Below are 21,474 nucleotides of genomic sequence, written 5' to 3' on the forward strand. Positions count from 1 at the left end.
TGTTGTTGTTGTTGTTGTTGTTGTTGTTGTTGTTGTTGTTGTTGTTGTTGTTGTTGTTGTTGTTGTTGTTGTTGTTGTTGTTGTTGTTGTTGTTGTTGTTGTTGTTGTTGTTGTTCTTCAGACCAACTTTACTGTCATGTGGACTTCTGACTGCACACACACAGTCAATGAGCTATTATGGCCTCTTTGGGGGGGTTGATTTGTTGTTCCTCGTCACATGACATGCGGTGCAGCGTTCCTAAAGTTGAACTGCAGATGGTGGCTTTGTGTGAAAATGCTTGATTTCTTAGATCCCCTGATTGGCTTCATGCCGTCCAGTAAGTAACGATGAACAAAGCCAACGGTGTACATCCATTTTCTTTTCTGCAATAGTTCATTGTGTAATAAAAGTAACATAGCAAGTTTTCTGTGTCTTTTGAAGGCCTTGTGGGATCAGTCGAAGTAGAAAAGGTATTTGTATAAGGAAGTGCATCCTCTGCCTCTCAGTGTCCCGCACAGTGTCTCCGGCTCTCTGTGTCCCCCCCCCCACCTCAGTCAACTCTTGTCTCTACACTGCAAGTGTCAGTGAAGGTGCGAGAGTGAGTGTGAGTGTGTGTGTGTGTGTGTGTGTGTGTGTGTGTGTGTGTGTGTGTGTGTGTGTGTGTGTGTGTGTGTGTGTGTGTGTGTGTGTGTGTGTGTGTGTGTGTGTGTGTGTGTGAGTGAGAGTGTGTGAGAGAGTGAGTGTATCGGTTAATGCGTCCTGCTCACATGTGAACCCACGTCACCACGGCTGAAAGAGAAGAGAGAGAGAAAGAGAGAGGGGGGGGGGGTGGGGGGGGAGTCGAAGACGAAGTGGTGCTGTTTGCATTCCGTTTGTTCTCTCCTTTTTGTTCCCAGCTGTTTTATTTCCGTTGATGTGCCCCCCCCCCCCCTCACTATCTTGGAACCCAAAGCGCCGCACGTATTTTGAAAAGCCTTCGCATTAAATTGCACCTGCGTTCTGAGGGAATAAAAAGGGGAGCGCACACAAAAAAGCACAAGAACACAAAAAGCTTCCTCCATTCACTGCATAATGGTGTGTGAGTCGGTATGAATGTGTGTGGAGTCCACAGGCAGATCTGAGGTGACTCAGTGTTGTACTGACTGCTATTAAGTGTCCAAAACATAATTAATTGAGGCCATTTTAAAAAAAACATCCTCATCCATCCTGTCTTTTCTCCCTCGCTTGTCGCCACTGTTCTCTGTTAACTTCGCCTCCCTCTCATCTCACTCTGCACCCCCCCCCCCCCCCCCCCCTCTCATTTTCATTATCTGGGCCGAGCAGAGGCAGACAGGGATGGATGACAGAGGAAATTAAATTATCCTTATCGCCGTTGTGCTCCACGCAACGAGGCGCCGTGCGCCTCTCCTGCACGCACACTTTGACTCCGTGATTGCAGTGTCCTCCCGTGTTTACATGCGTCTCTCTCTCTCTCTCTCTCTCTGTCTCTCTTTTTCCTTCACAGTTGCCGTACAAGCAACAGGAAAAGTCTGATCCTGACCACCACCTCTCCCACGCTGCCTCGCCCACACTCCCCTCTCCCCCTCCCCGGGCACCTCGGTACGTATGGAGGAACAGGTCGCGCCTCAGCTGTGACCTTTTCTTCTTCATTCATTGATGGAGGACAGGGCAACTTTTTTCATCACTTGGATTCCACAGTATCTATTAAAGAATGAATAAAAACCAGTTCAAGGATATTTTATGCCGATTAAATGGGATTTTCCTGCCTCGGCTGGACAGCTATTTATTCCACTCTATTATCAGGGTCTATTAAACGGAAATTGGTTAAATTATCATAATCCCATTACGAAAAGACATTTAGTAAAAAATACTTATTTATTTTCTTGCCAGATTCAGAAGATTGATACAAAATACAGAATCCGCCGACCAACACCTCTAAAGCTCACTAATTGAAGTGTTATATCTTCTTTATTTATTTGGTATATTTGCACCTCAGTTTTTGTACGCTGCATCCTGTTTCTAGTCTTTGTGCTAAGCTAAGCTAACCAACCGGCTGCTGACTGTAGTTTCATATTTAGAGACATGGGAGCGGTATCAAACTTCTCACCCAACTATCGGCAAGAGAGTGAATATGCAAATGTCCCAAAATGTAAAACTATTCCTCTAAATAACTGAGTAGTCAATAACAAAAAACCCCATGCAGATAGATCTACATCATTTGTTAATCCATCAGAAGTCACTTTGACTGGCCTGGACTCTTTACCTGGTTTTGGAAATGACCAGGACCTGACTCACACGTTGGGTGCCACCACACACACTGATCCCTAAATCCGATACAGACGAAAGGTTTGTGCAGATTACACCTCGTCCTTATTCTGGCTGCTCCCTTAAATTAGTCGGCCTGATACATGCATCTATGAAAAAGCCCTCAATCATATCTCTCAGTCCAGCAACATAGCATTCATCAGGCTAAAAATCAATGATAGGCCTTTATGATTTGGAAAAAAAAATCGAAATCAATTTCACACCCTTTTACCCCCGAAAAGCCGACCCAATGTTAGTTACGCTGTCGTATTGAGCCACAGAATCAGAGGCGCTTCACGGGAAAGCTGAGGACAGCGTGGTAAGATGCTTTAAAGGGTGCTTTCCTGTGGTCATCTGGTCACAGAATAACTTGACTCTTTGTAACATCTCCTTTTACCACGCGTATTCTCTCCCCCATTGCGTCTCATCCTGTGTGCATGTCTTGTCGTCCCAACAGGAAGCAGCCCCCTGGACAGCCCGCGAAACTTCTCTCCCAGCAACCCGGGGCACTTCTCCTTCGCCCACTCCAGAAGGTCGCTGCATATGTTGATTCCAATGTCCAATTGTTTTTGAGCCGAAATGGTGTGAGAGGGACAGAAAGGGTTAGGAGGGAGAACGAGTGAGCGTCAGAGGAGAGAGGAGGTTGGGGATCTGTTGCGGTGCGAGGTCTCGCGCATTCCCGGGGAGCGGCTCCCGCTGCACTCGCGGGTTCTCACGGTGTAACGGGCTGACTCATGTATGACGGGGCCAAACCATTATATTCACAGTGTTTATTCAAGCTGCTCTGGTGACACATGGTCGGTGTGTGTAGACGGGTGGCCGTGAATCTGTTTGTATGAATGTGTTTTTACCAGAGTTTATAGTAGAACAAAGCAATGCCTCCTTGCACAAAGCCAGGTCCATAAAGAAATGGGTTTTTTTGTTCCCAGTTTAGTGTGGAGGAACTTGACTGGCCTACACAGAGCCCTGACCTCAGCCCCATCCAACACCTTTGGGTTGAACTGTCACAAGCCAGGTCTCATGTGGGCGACCCTCGCTAATGCTCTTGTAGCTTTTCCGAAGCCGTTAAAGCATAAAGAAGCCAAAGTGACTGCAGTAGTGCAAAAATAATGTGTTCTATAGGCAGAGATGTATGTGAAGAGGCCCAATTTAGACCGCTCTCTCTCTCTCTCTCTCTCTCTCTCTCTCTCTCTCGCTCAGACAGTGTTGGGAGTATAAATCCTCTGTCCTCATTTATCAGATCCGTCTGCGTGCCTGTCACTGTGCGACCGAGGCACACAGAAGCAAAATGAATGGGTCTTCTCACTGAGAAAGGCCCCTGGGACAAACTAGTGATAGAAGTCATTGGTCTAATGAATACAATTTTTTCAGTGTAGCTGAAATTGAGATGACTTCACATAATATGGGGGGAAAAGTGATCAGGGTTATGTCTACAGTCAGTTGTATTAATTCACAACAATGCCAACAATAATATTTTTAGACAGTTAACACAAGACAGCCGAGCTAATGTGTATCTGGGTTTCATGACAAAGTGTACGCGCCAGGTTTTTAACTGACGTTACATTTGTGTTCTCTGCAGAGATGGACGACGATGGTCTTTAGCGTCGTTGCCTTCTTCTGGATATGGCACCAACACTCCCAGCTCAACGGTAAGTAACTTCACCCCCTTCCCGTCAAATAAAAACTAGTACATGGTACTTCCATGTCTGAAAAGTGAAGCCGATGCGGAAGTGCCTTAAACTTACATTCTTTCTAATGGCCAGCAGGGGGCGACTCCTCTGATTGCAGAAAGAAGTCTGGTTGTATAGAAGTCTATGAGAAAATGACTCTACTTCTCTCTTGATTTATCACCTCAGTAAACATTGTAAACATGAGTTCATGTCTCAATCTCTAGTTTCAAGTCTTCTTCAATACAGCATGATGTTCATTTAGTACATTATGGTCCATTTAGAGTCAAATAGATTCAACCAACAACTAAACCCAATTAGCCTGGCCTCAACAGAGAAATATAAATGTTTATTTGATTGAAAAAAATGTATATATTATGCTGATCTTTATCACATTAATCTAAGTCAGTTGAGACGACATGGAAACTAGAAAAGCAGTTTTACGTCAGATATAAAAGGTTTGGCTCCCCGGGGATAAATTACTGTAATCAACACAGATGTGATCTCTGGAGTCTCCTTTTGCATCATCTGTCAGATTCTCATCAATGCCAAGACTTCATTATCATTATCATTAAGGCATTGCTGTTTAAAGCAAGCTTCATCATCAGTCTTCAGATCTTTCACTTAAAACACTCACACAACACACTGAAACGTGATCCATCTCCAGCATCACCTATTTTTCTCCCCCTTGTGTCTTTTGGTGTGTCTTGTTGCATAACCGCTACGTCAGAGGCTCGGTTCCTGCTCTCCATCTGGCTGTAGACGGGGGTGGGGGTGGGGGGGGGGGGGGTGATGAGTGCCAAGCCGGTGGGATAAGACGGAGAAACCGGCATGAGATGGAGCACATTCTGCTCCAATTTGAACACAGCCAGACACTATAATTAGAAGTAAAAGGATATTTTATTGAATTAATACTTGACTTGTATAAATGAGACTGAGTTGTGGTGCACAGTGCTAGCGTCAGCTCTGTCTGCTCCTCAGTTCCCTGATCCATTAAAAGATATAATCCCAAACATTTCCACACAAAAGATTTCGTCACTGAATGATATCGTGGTTTCATGAATTGTGTTCTTGCCAACAGTTATATGAGGAGATTCACACCGCTCGTTCGTACCGCAAATAGGAATCTACTGCCAGCAACCTGTTAGCTTAGCTTAGCACAAATACTGGAAACAAGGGGGGAAACAGCTAGCCTGGAACGTAACTCCCCATAAACTCCCCGCTTACCGAGACAATGGTTCAGAGGAATGGATAGGTGGAGAGACCTCAACGCAATCAGTAGGACATGCATGAAAAACCCAAAGGGAAATTGAGTCTCCACTCTTGTTTCATCCACCCTGTCACATCTGTCACCTGTGATTGATCGGGGATCGATCTTTCGATTAGCAAAGTAAGTGGACGAGGTCCAGGTCTCATGCCTCTGATGAAGGCAAATGTCGGGGCGAGACGAAGGTTAGTCTGTGAGACAGATTGATCGTCTGACCCAAGGCTCATTGGACGCCTTCATTCACTTTTAAAATCTCAGTTTGTCATCGGCGGTGTCCACAAGGTCTGCAGATATTGTAATAATGTATCTATTAGTAGGCAGAATATTAAGAGGGGCTGTTCGTCCATCTCCACCCTCACTAATATTCCCTTTTCTTGTCCTCATCTGCCAACCTCTCCCTCTGCTTCCTCTGCTTCCCCTCCTCTCCCCGCCCTTGTCTGCTTCCTCTTCCTCCTCCACCCCTTTGATCCTGCCTCCCCTCCTCTTCCTCTTCCCCCTCCTCTTCCTCTTCCCCCGCTCTCCAGTCCTCCAGCTCCTCTCAGGAGCGGCTGCACCAGCTGCCCTTCCAGCCCACCATGGATGAGCTCCACTTCTTATCCAAGCACTTTGGCAGCACCGAGAGCATCACGGATGATGATGGGGGCCACTGCTCTGCCCACATGCGCCCGCGCTCCCGCAGCCTCAGGTCAGCACCACCACCACCACCACCACCCATGAGATTAAAACAGTGACAAGAGCTGCCCAAAAGCACTATCCTCTTTTTTAAAAGGACTCTCTATAAGCAGATTTACAGGGGTTGCCCCTCCTTGATCTCCTTATTGCTTTTATATAACCTCCTGAATGTTCCTGGTTTAAAGCTAACATGTCGTGAAATGAACCAATAAATAGAGAAAGTTAGTGCTGTGTGTATATCAAGACAAGGTCACAACTAACTTAACGCCACAGCCTTCTTGGTTATATGACCAGCAACTTATGGTAGCTAATGTTAGCCAATGTTAGCAAACTATAAATTATAGATGTTGCACTATAACAGACATTCTGCTGCCTTTTGTTGTACCTCTGTTACACTGAGTGTTATTAGCATTTTCAGTTCAGCAAGTAGTAAACAGTTCAATTACCTCACTTAAAGCGAGCCTAAGTTACAATTGCAGAGGGGAAAAAGTCAGCTAACATTAGCTACAATAAGCTACCCTGTACCAAACCAGGAAGGCTGCAGCAGAAAAAGCCATGAATTGAACTGAGCATTTTAATCCCTTTGTCTTCCATTTTTAAGAGGGTAAATGTGGTATTTTTACTTATAGTCTCACTTTAATGTTGTACTTGTCTAGAAATACATGAACTACTAACTACTTTGTCTTTTTATTGGATCATTTTGAGTGCTAATCTAATCTTAAACACGGTTCAGATGTGTTCCTTATTACAGAAAAATGCATTTTAACCATTTTTCTTTTGCCAAATGTTTTGAACTATATTCCATGTTTTTCTGCCCTCCCCAGCCCAGGACGCTCCTCCTCCTGCTATGATAATGAGATCGTCATGATGAACCATGTGTACAAAGACCGCTTTCCGAAGGTGAGACGTACACACACACACACACACACACACAAACACACAAATCTGCTTTGTGATAAACATCATATTCCATAAAAATATACAAAACAGTGAGCAAATCCTTAAGCCGACTGAGCATTAAACCAATTTTTCAAGCCACAATAACGTTCTAATCCTATTTAGTCAGAGCTCATATTTTAGAGAAATAACAAGGGGGTATAATTTATGATTTACCATGTTCAGAGATCCGTGTATAACAAATGCACAGTAAACACAAAAAAATGAAATGAAATAAAAACATGAGTTAAACCATAGCAAACAAGATTATGTGGCACTGCCAAGACACGATACGTTTACCCTGTCAGAGAGAATATTTAGTTTAGTGCACTTAGAAATGCTGCCACAGCCGTGAACAGTTAAACAAAAGAGACTTTCTCTTTTGCCTCATTGTTCTTCCTTTCACACTCTCGGCTGACTGAGGTCGGTATCAAAAGGAAGTGGGCTGACAGCTTCCACAGAGATAAAAATCCAGCCTTAGGAAATTGGGCAGTAATGTTTGGAGTTCATTCGAGGTAAAAGCTCTTTGGGCTTTTCCTCACACAAGTCAAATGGAGAAAAAAAAATTGCCGTTGCATTGAAGTCAGTGTAAAGCAGCAGCGCCACACTGTCTGAGGCACAAATTATATTGCTTTCTGAACTTTCCAGTCACAAAGCTCTGGGTCTTCTAAAGAAATATTTTTTTTAACTTAATCCCTGCCGCTTCTACTCCCGCTCCCCATCCTCACCGTCTCTTTCTCTGTTGCTCCTGTTCTCTCGTGCTCCCCGCCTTTCGGGATATCCACCAGGCCACAGCACAGATGGAGGGGAGGCTGGCTGAATTCATCCAGGCTTTCTCTCCGGAAAATGTTCTACCACTGGCTGATGGAGTCCTCAGCTTCATTCACCACCAGATAGCTGAGCTGTCCAGAGACTGCCTGGCCAAATCCCGCGAGGGCCTCATCACCTCTGTGTACTTCTTTGAGCTGCAGGAGAACCTGGAGAAGCTTCTACAGGATGTGAGTTACAGAAAAGATACAATGCCGACGAACTCATGTAAAAGCAAGTAAGCACTAATGAGTTAATTTGCATCAGAGCTGGATATCAAACCGCAATATCTTTTGAGTGACAGTAACAAAATTATAGTTTTTAAGAGAGAAAAAAATCTATATCTGCACTTCTCATTAACGTTTTCATACAAACAATGGGAAACCCGACAGTTGAATTCTGCGTTTCAGCTCTATGGCGCGTTTTAGCATCTTTTAACTCATTATTTCCGTTTCACAGCCTGCATCGTTAACTGTTTTGGTTCAGTCTCACGGCTCTCATGAATTATATTTTCAGCAGCAGCTGTTTGTCTCAAAATATCTTTAAAAACCCACCGAACGCTACCTGCACTGCACCAAACTGAAGACAGACAAAGTGAGCGCCTAGCTAGGGAACGTAGCGGAGCATCGATCTAAAGCTAAAGAGCCAGATATTTCCCACAGGAGTGCTTGGTAATGTCCAAAAACAAAGTCAAAAGGAGCGTGAATATCGACTTCACATTCATCACATGAACACAAACATGATTCTAAATGAACACTAGCGTTGCTTTGTGTCTGTAGGATGTGTAAACAAGCACTTGCTAACACGTTTGCCATCAGTGTCCGTGTTTAGAGCTTGTTGTGGTTTATGTAAGGTTTACATAAACTAATTGTCACCAATTTTAACATTTGAGAACATTGGTTTCTTCTGTTCGAAAATATTTGTCACGGTAGAATAACAAAGAATATTAACATATCATTTTAGTGTTGGTACAAAAACTCAGGTATCATACTTCACTAGCATTGAGAAGCTTCAGATGATACCGCTGGGCAAATTAAAGCAAAACAGACCCAGAAACAAATATATCTTTCTGAATGAGCGATGCAATCTGATGCCGTGGAAGGTTATTGACGGATAGAGTCGGCTCAAGTCTTCTAATTTCATTCAAACCTGTGATGCCTTTGAGACGAGACGAGATTGGAATTGCTGCGGTAAATGCAGGCTAATTGTGCTCGGAGCAGATAACAGGTATCAGGCAATTTCATCGCCGACCTCATTTTGGCGGCTTGATTGGAATGCTGTGATTCTTCTGGGTTGCCTGGTTTTGGCTCGATAGTATCGGCTGTTTTTTCACGATGAGATATTCTCAACGGTGTCAGACTTTGCAAATGTTAATGTAAATCTTCTCTCTCTCCGACAGGCCTTCGAGCGTTCGGAGAGCACCGAGGTGGCCTTCATCACGGAGCTGGCGAAGAAGCTTCTCATCGTCATCTCCCGACCGGCCAGGCTTCTGGAGTGTCTGGTAAGATGACGTCCCGTCCCGGCTGCCACGTTCACAATCCTCATCCTGCCCATTTCCACGGTTCACGTCCCTCTTGTGACTTAACACAAATCGATTTTCTCTAGATAAACATGGGCACAGACACTTGTTTGTTTGCCGATTAAAAGCATTTAAGCACTCTGATGTACCACACAGCGGGGGCAGAAAATCAAACTTAAAGAGCCCGGTCCAGTCCGTCTGGATGGCGAATGCATTTGCATTTAGATTAGAATTCGTCTCGCCACAGTACGACTAATACTAGTCGGCGGCCCCCTGCTGTCGGACCGCCTTCCCGTCTGACTCAGACCGTGACCATGGTGTCACTTAAAGTTGGAGGATGTCTATGTGTGTGTTTGTCTGGTTGTTTCTCTGGTGTGTGTGTGTGTGTGTGTGTGTGGTTTTATAACCGTCTTTGCGTCCCACTCGATGAGTCGATGTTTTTCCTCATAGTATTTGATTACGAGTGACAGCGGATACCGAGACATGGAGAATTGATACGTCGATGTAATTTCGAAACCTGGTTTTCTGCATTTCGCTGCAGTCGGATTACAGTCCGCGTGAACCATTGCATGTTTTTGAAATCGCTAGTATCCAGGTTTTTGGATCAGCAGCCAGGAGTTTCCCGGAGTGGTGCAATGGATGAAACACTGCAATCCAACATGTCAGCATGCGATGGAACCTTTTCCGCTCGACAATATTTGTGGTTATTATCACACTAACAACGATTTCATTTGAGCAATTCTCATTCAGTTTTTATACTAACAAGCGGAATGGAGACAAAATAACCAGTCAGAAATGTTCCCAACTCTCCAGATGCCTGAAATTGTGGCAGAATGTGACACTATCAGGTTGAGGAAGTGTGTCAGCAAACCTAAAGTCACTGTGAAATGGAAGTTAGGGTGTCTTCATTTACTGTACTGTGACTTATTTTCCAGTGGAATGGAATGTGTGGGCATGGTAGAGTTACAAGAGGATTGAAATCAAATTCTTCAGCTTTGGTTCGATCACTTAAAGGTGGGCAAAGAGGACACATTTGTAAAACTGACGGAGAGATGTTATCAGTGTGAATAATAGCGAGCACATAATGTGCAAAAGTCGTTTTCTGTGCCTAAAATGTCTCATCACAGGCTCGTAATTATACCTAGTTTCTGTATTTCTACCATTTAGCTGCTGGTCTGCACTGGCCTAATGATCTGGGCTGATTGGAATGAACGGTGTCTGATTAAATAGAACATACAGCTTGTAAAGTGTAGCTTTCAATGGGAAAGCAGTCCTAAAACAGAATCCAAGTCTCAGCCGAGGCTGAACAGACTGCAGTGATGGTGTCTTCCAGAAACATGTCTTGGACCTGCTCCAGAGGCAGTGAATCATCAAACAACTGCTAAAAGCAGCCACGGCGGCTTTACTGGGATATGGAAACATTTTTCTGATTTACATTTAAACCAGTTTATCCGGAAGCAATTTAATGGAGCAGCTCTAAAAAAAATAAATTAAAAAAAACGTTCCACCTGATGACATCACGTTGACGTCTTCATGCTCTGGTTTCCAGGAGTTTAATCCCGAGGAGTTCTACCATCTGCTGGAGGCGGCGGAGGACCACGCCAAGGAGGGTCACTTGATGAAGACGGATATTCCTCGTTACATCATCAGCCAGCTGGGACTGACCAGAGACCCTATAGAAGGTGAGGGGGAGAGACAGAAACGCACACATGTAACTTATCAGAAAAATAAATGAGCTGACAGCTGGTTTATATGTTTCTCCTCAGATATGGTAAACCTCGATAGTTACGACAGCGAGGGGCCGCTGACGCCCGAAACAGATGACTCGACGGAGGTGAGATCCGAGATTGATCCTAAATGTGGTCGTTTCTCCAACGCTCATTCCGTCCCCACATCCATCAGCCTTTTTTTCTGCCTCCGCGCCGACGACAGCGGTTCCATTCTCGTTAACACGTCATATCTCAAATTTGGCAGAAAATGTCCACCTGGACTCAAGGATGTACTGAATCCATGACCTATTGACCTCACAAAACACGTCTCTGGCCATAACTCAAGATTTCAAATGCTAATTATGACAATGTTCACACACATGTCTAATAGGATAAAATAACAAAGTGATGACATGTTGGACAGACATGTAAACTGTAACTTGACTGGTTGGTGGAGGCAGGCGTACAACCGCAAGGCGGTTATTGTAGTTTATTTTTCCAGAGTGACTTTTCACAGAAAATGTCTGCTTCATCTGCTAATGACTTGGCGTATATACACACATCTAATTTAGCTCATTTATGCTGAAGCATAAAAAACAGTATCTCCCCCCCCCCCCCCCTCTCTCCTTGAATCTGTGGGCCATCCCTCTTGCATTAGGCACGCCTCCAACTGCCAAAATTAAGCTAAGTAGGCAAAAAAAAGATTAGACAAGAGGAAGGGGCGTATAGTCCGAACCAGAGTTCTCTGTACAGATGGTTTAAATGTGCGTCACTAAAGTTACGGTGCCAAAAGAATGTGATTTTCTTGACGATGAGACAACATGAATGATTTATGTCATTTGGCTGTTTTGTTCGATTTCACGCTGGATCATTTTTAATATCAGCATTGTGATCTTTGATCCACAGGGTAAGATTAGAGCGATGAAAGCACCAGAAGAAGTAGACTTCCAGACCATCAAGCTGATCAGTAATGGAGCGTACGGGTGAGTAGAGTAGAGCGTTAGGGCGTACTTACATTACATCTGTAAGTCAGGCATGCGGGACAAGAATAACATGTGCCTCTGTGGGTGGTGGTGGTGTGTGTGCACTAGTGCTGTGTACCTGGTGCGTCATCTGGAGACCCGCCAGCGGTTTGCCATGAAGAAGATCAATAAGCAAAACCTGATCCTGAGGAACCAAATCCAGCAGGCCTTCGTGGAGAGAGACATCCTGACCTTCGCAGAGAATCCCTTTGTCGTCTCCATGTTCTGTTCCTTTGAATCCCGCCGGCACCTCTGCATGGTCATGGAGTATGTAGAGGGTAAGAATATATCTGTGGGGGTGTGTGTGGGGGTGTGTGTGTCTCAACTGGTGGGAAAAAATAATTTTGTTCTGCCCACATCAACACCGCCAGTTATTTAATGTTTTATTATGTTATGTTATGTTGAGTTATGTTCCTTGTCAAGATATTACCATTTCAACTTCAATGCATTTAGATTTTTAATAAGTATAAGTGAGGATGTGTCCCACATTCACTCTTCACACTTATTCTAAGCAGGTTTTGAGTACATAGTGTGCTCTAAAAAAAAGTAAAAATTCACAACTGCTCAAACTAGACGGTAGGCGTACTAAATATGGTTGTTTTTTCCCACAATGCAACGGGGGAGAGGAAATGGAGGCGCTGCCCCCAGCTGGAGAAAAAGAAATCGAATCAATTGTTTGTGGTGATGAAACAGCTCCCGAAAGAAAAAAAATAGCATTACATTTGAAGACATGTTGCGATCCCAATTCTGGAAGCTTTAAACGGTCCAGGAGACGTGGGCGAGACTAATCGAATAATGAACTGTGCTGGTGCAGGTGGAGACTGTGCCACTCTGCTGAAGAACATTGGGGCTCTGCCCGTGGAGATGGCGCGCATGTACTTTGCAGAGACCGTCCTCGCGCTGGAGTACTTGCACAACTACGGCATCGTGCACCGTGACCTCAAGCCCGACAAGTAAGAGATTGCAAAGAGATGATGCAAATTGTGACGATGCGTGACTAGAACACTTGCTATTTCTTTTTTTTTTTGCTATTCCAAAAGAGCGTAAATAAAGCTTGTATGTGTTCACTTTGCTGTTTTTATACTCTCAGCCTCCTGATTACCTCAATGGGCCACATCAAGCTCACGGACTTCGGCCTGTCTAAGATGGGTCTGATGAGTCTGACCACCAACTTGTATGAGGGGCACATAGAGCAGGACACTCGGGAGTTCTTGGATAAACAGGTAAGACAACATACAAATGACTCAAGTCCATTCGAAATAACTCAAGGAGCCAAATGTCACATGGACAATTTATTAAAGTAATTTTGATTTACCTGCACTTTTGATTAAATATATTAAAATAATCGCACACATGCAATGTAGCTGTAAACTGTCTTTTTTTGGCTGTACCGCCGCAGTGCAGACTCTCCAGAGTAAAGTTTAAATATAAAACGTCCTTTGATGTCTTCATCTCTATGCAAAGATATTCCCCCGTCATTGTGTGCCAGGCATATCTGAAGCGTGAAGAAGAACAGTTGGCAGAACAATAGGCCAGTTTTACCTCATTAGAATCAAATTCTTTTTATTTTCTCGAAGCCTTTCCTTCGGGCGCGCACGCTTTGAAACTAAGCCTCGTCATTTTGTTTCCCCCGCAAACGCATTTACGGCGGCCAGAAATCCGTCAGCATTCAGTGCATACCCATCTGCACATGAACACCCCTCGCTGGGGGCTTTCATCTCGTCTCAGCATCTCTGAAGAGGTCTTCTTAGCCTGGCAGGAATATGCATGCTCATGTGCAACCATATGTTATGCACAGGTAGTGTAGAATAAAAGGTAGAAAATATATCATTATGACAAGCTGGTTTAGAATAATCTGAGTAGATTTCTATTTCAGATCAACCATCAAAGTATAATTATGTGACGTTAAATTAGATGTTACAATAAATGTTAGTGCTTATCGGTAGCAAAAATGCACAAACCTGTAGAATCTAACACACAAGAAATCAAGAAATCAATTTTTCCTTCAGGTGTGCGGAACTCCGGAGTACATCGCCCCGGAGGTGATTCTCCGTCAGGGTTACGGGAAGCCAGTGGACTGGTGGGCTATGGGCATCATCCTGTACGAGTTCCTGGTGGGCTGTGTGCCTTTCTTTGGAGACACCCCAGAGGAGCTGTTCGGCCAGGTCATCACAGGTGAAGGGATCAGAGGTCTGAAGTTGAATGAGCGTTATTCTACACACTTTTCCTCACGTGTTTCCTCATGTCCTCCTCTCTCTCTCTCTCTCTCTCTCTCTCTCTCTCTCCTTTCTGCTGTAGACGACATAGTGTGGCCAGAAGGGGATGAGGCTCTCCCTATCGACGCCCAGCACCTGATCTCCTCCTTTCTGCAGACCAATCCATTGGTTCGACTGGGCACAGGTCAGTCACCTAGACTAGTGGTTCCCAGCCCCTATTTTATTCCTGGACTCTATAAGTATCAGTATCTATTTTGGCCGAAACCATTGGTCCTTATTTATTTTTAGAGGTAAATTCTTCGGTGTGGATATGTTTTGTACTCCTACCTCTTTGAGGGGAAGAAGCTGGAAGTTACCTATCTATCTATTATTAACTATGTTTATCATCTATTTATTATTTTAAGCTAAATATATCAACCATTTATCCACTATTTTAAGATGATTTTTCAACCATTTATTCATTTTTATTAGCTAACTTTTTCAACCATTTATTCAGTATTTTAAGCTAATCATTTTAACCGTTTATTCATTAGCTAACTATATCAACCATTTATCCATTACTTGTAGCTAACTGTTTCCATCTCAAAAGTGGTGCTCTGGTGTCACAGTTGACTCAATCTGTGGCTTTTTTTTTTTTTATTAAATCATAATTTCATAGTCTCCGTAGTCTCTCCACGTAACGTTAAATGTACCCTTGGTTGGGAATCACTGACCTAGAACACTAACGTCCTGCCTGTAGGCTCACCAGTTCAGTTTACCCAAATAAGTCAACTTCTGTCTGGGTCAAAGTGCCTCTGCTCGCTTCAGGGGCCGCAGTTCTTACCTGTCCGTCTTTGTCTCCCCCCCCCCCCCCCCCTCCCCTCCCATCCTCTGCCTTCTAGGTGGTGCTTTTGAAGTGAGGCAGCACTCCTTCTTCACAGAGGTGAACTGGAACAGCCTGCTGAGACAGAAGGCAGAGTTCATCCCTCACCTAGAGTCTGAGGAAGACACCAGTTATTTTGACAGTAAGTCTCCTGCTTGGGATTCCACGATAGCTACGGTAAATGTAGAAGAGTTTGCAGCTTATCGTGTTAATCTCTGCCTGTTCGTCACCAGCCCGTTCTGAACGCTACCATCACGTGCAGTCATACGATGAGGACGATACCAACGACGACGAGCCCGTGGAGATACATCGCTTCTCGTCCTGCTCCCCTCGCTTCAGCAAGGTCAGACCGGGCATTCACGTCAAAACATTTATTTATCTACATAGAGAATGTTCGAAGTGTTCAAAATGACATTCGGTCCACAGAACAAAACAATGTCAAACCGTCTGTTTGTTGTGTGGGCCTGCAGGTGTACAGCAGTATGGAGCATCTGTCCCAGCTGGAGCATAAACCCCCTGGCGTGACCCTGCGGGAGCACAAGGTCCCCAGGGAGGATCGAGTGGCCAAGAGAGAAAGTCTGGGTAGCCTCACCCTAAGGGACAAGAGCTGGAGGACTGGATCGCCTGAGATGTGAGCGCAAAAAATAGTGAAGAATGACATGATTGCTGTGTTTCTTTGTCATTTCTTTTGTCCATCTAGCCACTTTGAGATGGCGTGAGAATGACTTCATACCAAAGTCTGACTGCTTTGCTTTTCTCAGGAAGCGCTTATCCTGCTCCGAGTCCTCCTTCACCGAGAGCGACTACAGCCCACCGTCCGGGGCCCGGAGACGCTTCTCCGCCCTCATGGACACGCACCGCCTGGCCTCCCCTCTGGAAGTGGACTCTGAGCTGCCTGTCCCCAGCAGGCAGCCTCCGATGACGACCAGAGGGGCTTCCCTGGAAGGAGCCATGGGTGCCATCGCCTCTCAAGGCGATCTGAGAACACTCATCAAAGACGGCAACGGGCTCACAGCCGGAGGTAAGAAACAAGGATGAGAAAGCACGATGTCACTTTGTGGCCCCTAAACTGTTTCATCACAATTTATAACGAGAGCTTCCTGTCGCTACCATGCCACAGAGAAGATTTTGAGACCCGCTGACGCGCCGTTGCCTCTACCGGGCAGTGCCTCTGTTCTGGGGCTTATGGACTCACAGGGGCCCCGTGGGGCCGCCACGGACCTGGTGCTGCGGAGGGTCCGCCACCAGCAGCTCTCAGCTGAAGGAGAGAAACGTAATCCACGACCAGGGACCAAAGTTATCAAATCCGCTTCCGCTACGGCTTTGTCTGTCATCATTCCTGCAGGTAAACGCACCGGTTATATGACATCAGCGAATGACCTGTAAAAAAAAACGTATTTAAACCTGAACTCCATCCCTCTCTCCTCAGTGGAGCAACATGTCGCCTCCCCGCTGGCGAGCCCCATGTCTCCTCGCTCCCTCTCGTCCAACCCGTCCTCCCGGGACTCTTCTCCCAGCAGAGACTACTCCCCCGTGGTCAACGTCCTGCATTCTCCAATCACCATCCACCGCTCGGGGAAGAAGTACGGCTTCACTCTCCGAGCCATCAGAGTCTACATGGGAGACAGTGACGTTTACAGCCTGCATCACATGGTCTGGGTGAGAGAGCAGAGCAGATAATCCAACTTTCTTTCCGAAGCATATTTCATACATGCAATACTGCTCCAAGTACTTCACATTAAATTGTATAAAACAAACTAAAGGGTGCTTTATCAAGATTTTGAAAATGGGTCTCAAGATGTTTTTTAAAGGAATTCACAAAGAGTTGTCTAATAGTTACAGCAGGCTGTTCCATAGTTTTATGGGGCCCCCCATATTTATTTTTCTAAATTGTATTTATACATTTCTTTGCATTAAAAAGAGCAATTTATGGTCTCACATTGCCAGCATGCTAACTGAAAGTTTGGTTAGATGATACCTACCGTTTCCTAAGACATAGCTATGAACTTTTGAGATAATGTGTCTGAGTGGAAACAATCCTGTATAATGAAAAAATGAGGGGACCAAGTATGAAACCCTGTGGAACACCATATGAAATATAATGGATATCTGAAACATGGCTCACCAAGCTTTTCTAGAACATGGTTTACCAGCCCCCGCTAGAGCTTTAGCATGGAGATAGCTTTCCTGTGTAAAGGCCTTTTTGTTCTAATCACAGCATGTGGAGGATGGGGGTCCCGCCCAGGAAGCTGGTCTTAGCGCTGGTGACCTCATCACTCACGTAAACGGCGAGTCGGTCCACGGTCTGGTCCATACAGAGGTGGTGGAGCTCATCCTGAAGGTGAGGACTAGCTACCGAACTAACTTAGATATCCATTGCAAGATCTTTATGGGATGGCTCCAATAAAATGTGCTTTTATATATATATATATGTATATTATCTACAGAGTGGAAACAAGGTGACAGTTACAACTACTCCATTTGAGAACACCTCAATAAAAGTGGGTCCTGCCCGCAAGTCCAGCTATAAATCCAAGATGGCACGGCGCAGCAAGAGGACAGGAGCCAAGGAGGGACCAGAGTGCGTTACTGCAGTATAGATTGCATTACAAGGATTCACTGTCTTTCATGTTTTACATCCCTTTATTCTCCTCACCATATGTTTTTTTTTTTTTGTCCTTTCAGGAAGAAGAGAAGCTCCCTCTTCAGGAAAATCACCAAGCAGTCCAACCTGCTCCACACCAGCCGGAGCCTCTCCTCTTTAAACCGCTCTCTGTCATCCGGAGACAGTCTCCCAGGCTCCCCCACCCACAGCCTCTCCGCCCGCTCGCCCACTCAGAGTTACCGCTCCACTCTTGCTGAATCCCCTTACGTGGGTTAGTATTTAAGGCCGAGAACACGTGCGTGTTTTCGTACCTGGTTTGGCTCTCTGATGGGCCTGAAAACAATCACTTAGGATGGAGAATATATTCTTACAAACTCAAAACATAGGGTGTACTAGTGGCGCTGTGGACACATGTTTTCAAGAGTGGGCCACCATTTAGTTTGTTGTCAAGTAAATGTGGACGTTAAAGTCCGGTACCACTGCTCAGTGTGGTTGGCTGGGCTTTGTCCCTCCTTTAACCACACCTAACAGTGAGGTCACAGTGTACTAACACCCCCTGGAGTACACCGTGACATCACTACAACAACTTGAAAAGTTCAAACCACTAGAGGTCAGCGAAAACAAGAATTTCAAGGGATCTTATGTGACTCTTCAATATCGTCCCATTTTTCTCTCTTGTGTCGTGATCTATTATTTTTTTTCCAGAAGATGAATATTTTAAAATAATTAAACACATAATCACATTTTACTGCGAACGTTTTTAATTCTCGACAGAAAATAAAAAATAAAATGTTGACCATATTTATTTCCTCCCCTCTCCTCAGGCACCTCCTCCCAGAGCAGCTCCCCAGCATCCAGTACGCCCAACTCCCCCGCAGCCTCTCACCACATGAGGCCCAGCTCCCTGCACGGCCTGTCTCCCAAACTCCACCGCCAGTACCGCTCCGCCCGCTGCAAATCCGCCGGCAACATCCCGCTGTCCCCCCTGGCTCACACCCCCTCCCCGACCACCTCGTCTCCTCCTCCCCTCTCTGGCCACACGGTGGGGAGCTCCAACACCACGCAGACGTTCCCCGCCAAGCTGCACTCCTCGCCCCCCGTCTCCCGCCCTCGCCCCAAAAGCGCTGAGCCGCCCAGGTCCCCCTTGCTGCAGCGGGTGCAGTCGGCAGAGAAGCTGGGCGCGCCGATGCTGCCGTCCTCCTCCTCCTCGTCGTCGTCGCCCTCCCCTCTGACCGGCGGGGTGTCGCTGCGCAAGCACAGCCTGGAGGTGGCGCACGGGGACTACAGGAGAGAGTCCTTCCACTGCGAGCACAGTCTGCAAAGCCTGCTGGAGATGGAGGGAGAGAACGGACCCGCTCCCCCGTCTCCTTCATCCTCCTCCTCCCCCTCTCCTCCCATGGGAGGAGAGATCGGAGGCCTGAAGCCCGCGAGGAGGCTGGGAAGGCAGGAGTCGCCGCTCAGCCGTGACACCCTGCTCCCGCCGAGAGAGAAAGACACGCAGACCGCAGCGTCGGAGCTCGGCGTCTCGCAAACTGAGAGCGTGGCTACCAAAGCCGAGTCCAAGACCAGCGTAGTTCATACAAGTAAAGCCACAGCTGAGGTTCTAAAGAACAACGCAAGTGTAGCGGCAGCGAAGTCAAGTCCAGCGCTGGTTTCATCCACTACGGAGGCCAAGCCGAGCCCAGGGAACAAAGCTCAAAAAGCAGGCACTTCAGGTTGTGAGGCAACAGTCTCCAAGAGTAAACTCGGTGAGAAAATCCCGATTCCCGGCACATCAAAGGGCCTGCAGCAGCAAGAGAGTAAGCAGCAGAGTGTTCAGACAGATGGAGGGCCTGCGACTAAAGCTCAGGAGAAGACTGAGGAGAAAGCCAAAGGCACCGTGGGTGCAGACGAAGGAAACACACAGAAAGTACCGTCTGCAGAGCAGTCCAAGCCACGAAAAGGCGCAGAATCGGGAGAGAAGGGAAGCATCGACAAAGCGACTGAGACGACCAAAGTCAAAGGACCCGCGCCCCCAATTCCCACCCAGGTTCAAACCCACGCCAGATCCAAAACGGAGAAGGCGTCGAACAGTTGCCGCGGTGGGGCCAAGGAGGAGCGGGCACACCTGGAGGTCCTGGAGGAGAACCCCACGTCGCCGTCCTCCAACGCAGCGTCGCCCTGCTCGGGCAAGTCTCGCCCCATGCCGCCGGGGGACAAGGCCAGCTTTGTCACCCAGCTCACGAGCGTGGCCAAGACGGTGCTCGGGCCCATGAAGGGGGGCTCGCAAGAGGGGGCCAAGGCGAGAGACGCCTCCAAGACGAGCGACGAGAAGCGGGGAGGCGCGGCGGGAAAGCCAGACTCCTCGTCCGGGGGCGGTCGCCGCGGCGCTCAGGCGGCAGCCTCGGCCGGCACTGCCGCAGTCCAGTCCGATAAAGGCAACATCCGCGGCTCCAGGCACCACTCGTGATAAGAGAGCGTCGGAAAAGAGTCTGAGTCTCCCATGCAATGCCTTTTTACTGTAGCGTCACACTGACATATCAACAGGACTTTGAGTGGAGGGGGGACATAACATGCCTGAAGAAGTGACACCAAATAGATGACGTGCGACATGTAGGACACACAAGACGTGAACAAAGATGGTATCGTAATGTAGGCCCGTGTATGTACTGTATGTTCAATGTTTTGTATATAAGGGGGGAGGGGCTGCATATGTATTAATGCATGTCCGACACTGTACATGGAAAAAAAAATGAAAATATTTAAAAAGGAGATGAAAAAAAATATAAAGCCGAACCTCAAGGTGGTGAACACTGTGAACAACTTTTCAGCAGGCCAACTGTTAACTGTGTGTGTGTGTAAACAAGCAGTTTGTTCTGTTATAAACGGGACATTACTCACTCATTTCACATCCGCTCCTCCACGAGTTCACGCTCCGCGTATAGCGAAGATATAACGGCAGAACATAAACGGGAGCCTGGACCAAGATATCAGAATACGGTGGATCAGCTGGCGGGCTTCAGATCTGTGTATGGGCTGAATTTTAAGTGGAATTGAAAAGAGGGAGATGAGATGAACTTGCACAGGGACACTATGCAATGTGCTGATAATGCCACGTTTTCTTCTTTTTTTTCTGGTGTCCCCCAATTACTTAAGTTTACATTGTGCTCCAGACAAGAACAGAAGACAAAAGAAAGGGATGCAGTAAGCCAAGCAAACACATTTCTTTTGTTGTTGTTTTAAACGTCTCCATCGATCGTAGTGAAATGTGCAATTCTGTATTTTAGGCTATTAAGTGAACACACTGGTTTGTCTGGTATGGAGGCAAAATGCGTAAAGAACTTACAGGAGAGTAGGCCGGATGCTCCTTCCCTCACTCTTTTCTATTTATGCAGTTGTACCGTGTATATTGTGTAATGTTACGTGTGAAGGAAAGTGCCAGTCTTTTTGTTTCGGGATGATGTGATTATTGTTTTTATTTTGTTGTTTACACTTAAATGTATAATAATAATATGCAATCCAACAGTGCCCAGTTTCATGAAACGGAGCACCCTTTGTCAGTGATACGAGTAGTAGACTTTACACTGAAGACAGGAGTAGATAGGTGGAGAGCATCTTAGTGGTGAGGTCGTGTGTGTTCTTGTGTGTTGCAGCTCCTCGTAGTTTTTTGGGACACCGGGCCCAGGCCTGTCTTAGACTGCCACCTTGTGGACCACGTCGCACTACACCGACAGTCCCGAGGTACAGAGAAAGATCAGGGGGTACATGTTGCCTGGGAGGGTCTTTCCATTTCATACATATAATAAAATATCCGGATGCATAACACATTAAGATCGAGAGCTTTGCAGTCTGAGCTTAACAAGTCTTTGTTTTTATACCCATTACTAAGATGTCGTGGTGGTCAGACATTAACCCGATGTTTGCAACTG

At 46.2% G+C, this 21,474-nt stretch overlaps 1 protein-coding gene across 1 annotated transcript; it reads left to right on the forward strand.

Moving 5' to 3' along the window:
- Positions 1 to 5,778: 5,778 nt before the first annotated feature.
- LOC142941593 (microtubule-associated serine/threonine-protein kinase 1-like) lies at positions 5,779 to 20,020 on the forward strand. Its single transcript, XM_076083571.1, has 22 exons — positions 5,779 to 5,903; positions 6,715 to 6,790; positions 7,615 to 7,824; positions 9,033 to 9,134; positions 10,702 to 10,834; positions 10,919 to 10,986; positions 11,768 to 11,844; positions 11,953 to 12,161; positions 12,698 to 12,836; positions 12,974 to 13,106; positions 13,893 to 14,058; positions 14,182 to 14,283; positions 14,981 to 15,103; positions 15,195 to 15,304; positions 15,432 to 15,592; positions 15,723 to 15,982; positions 16,082 to 16,306; positions 16,391 to 16,620; positions 17,180 to 17,302; positions 17,409 to 17,542; positions 17,647 to 17,837; positions 18,391 to 20,020. Exons 1-22 carry the CDS (start codon positions 5,794 to 5,796, stop codon positions 20,013 to 20,015), a joined length of 4,707 nt encoding a protein of 1,568 aa, XP_075939686.1. The 5' UTR covers positions 5,779 to 5,793; the 3' UTR covers positions 20,016 to 20,020.
- The last annotated feature ends 1,454 nt before the right edge of the window (positions 20,021 to 21,474 follow it).

Source organism: Anarhichas minor, unplaced genomic scaffold (genome assembly GCF_050575085.1).
Source record: "Anarhichas minor isolate MPS153535 unplaced genomic scaffold, ASM5057508v1 ptg000007l, whole genome shotgun sequence".
NCBI lineage: Eukaryota > Metazoa > Chordata > Actinopteri > Perciformes > Anarhichadidae > Anarhichas > Anarhichas minor.

Bases quoted from the DNA above. Each gene is read 5' to 3' on its own strand.
- LOC142941593 (XM_076083571.1), top strand. From the start codon at position 5,794: ATGGATGAGCTCCACTTCTTATCCAAGCACTTTGGCAGCACCGAGAGC. The intron at 6,791-7,614 runs GTGAGACGTACA...GATATCCACCAG, and splicing joins ACAAAGACCGCTTTCCGAAG to GCCACAGCACAGATGGAGGG. The intron at 17,543-17,646 runs GTGCGTTACTGC...TTGTCCTTTCAG, and splicing joins GGAGCCAAGGAGGGACCAGA to GAAGAAGAGAAGCTCCCTCT.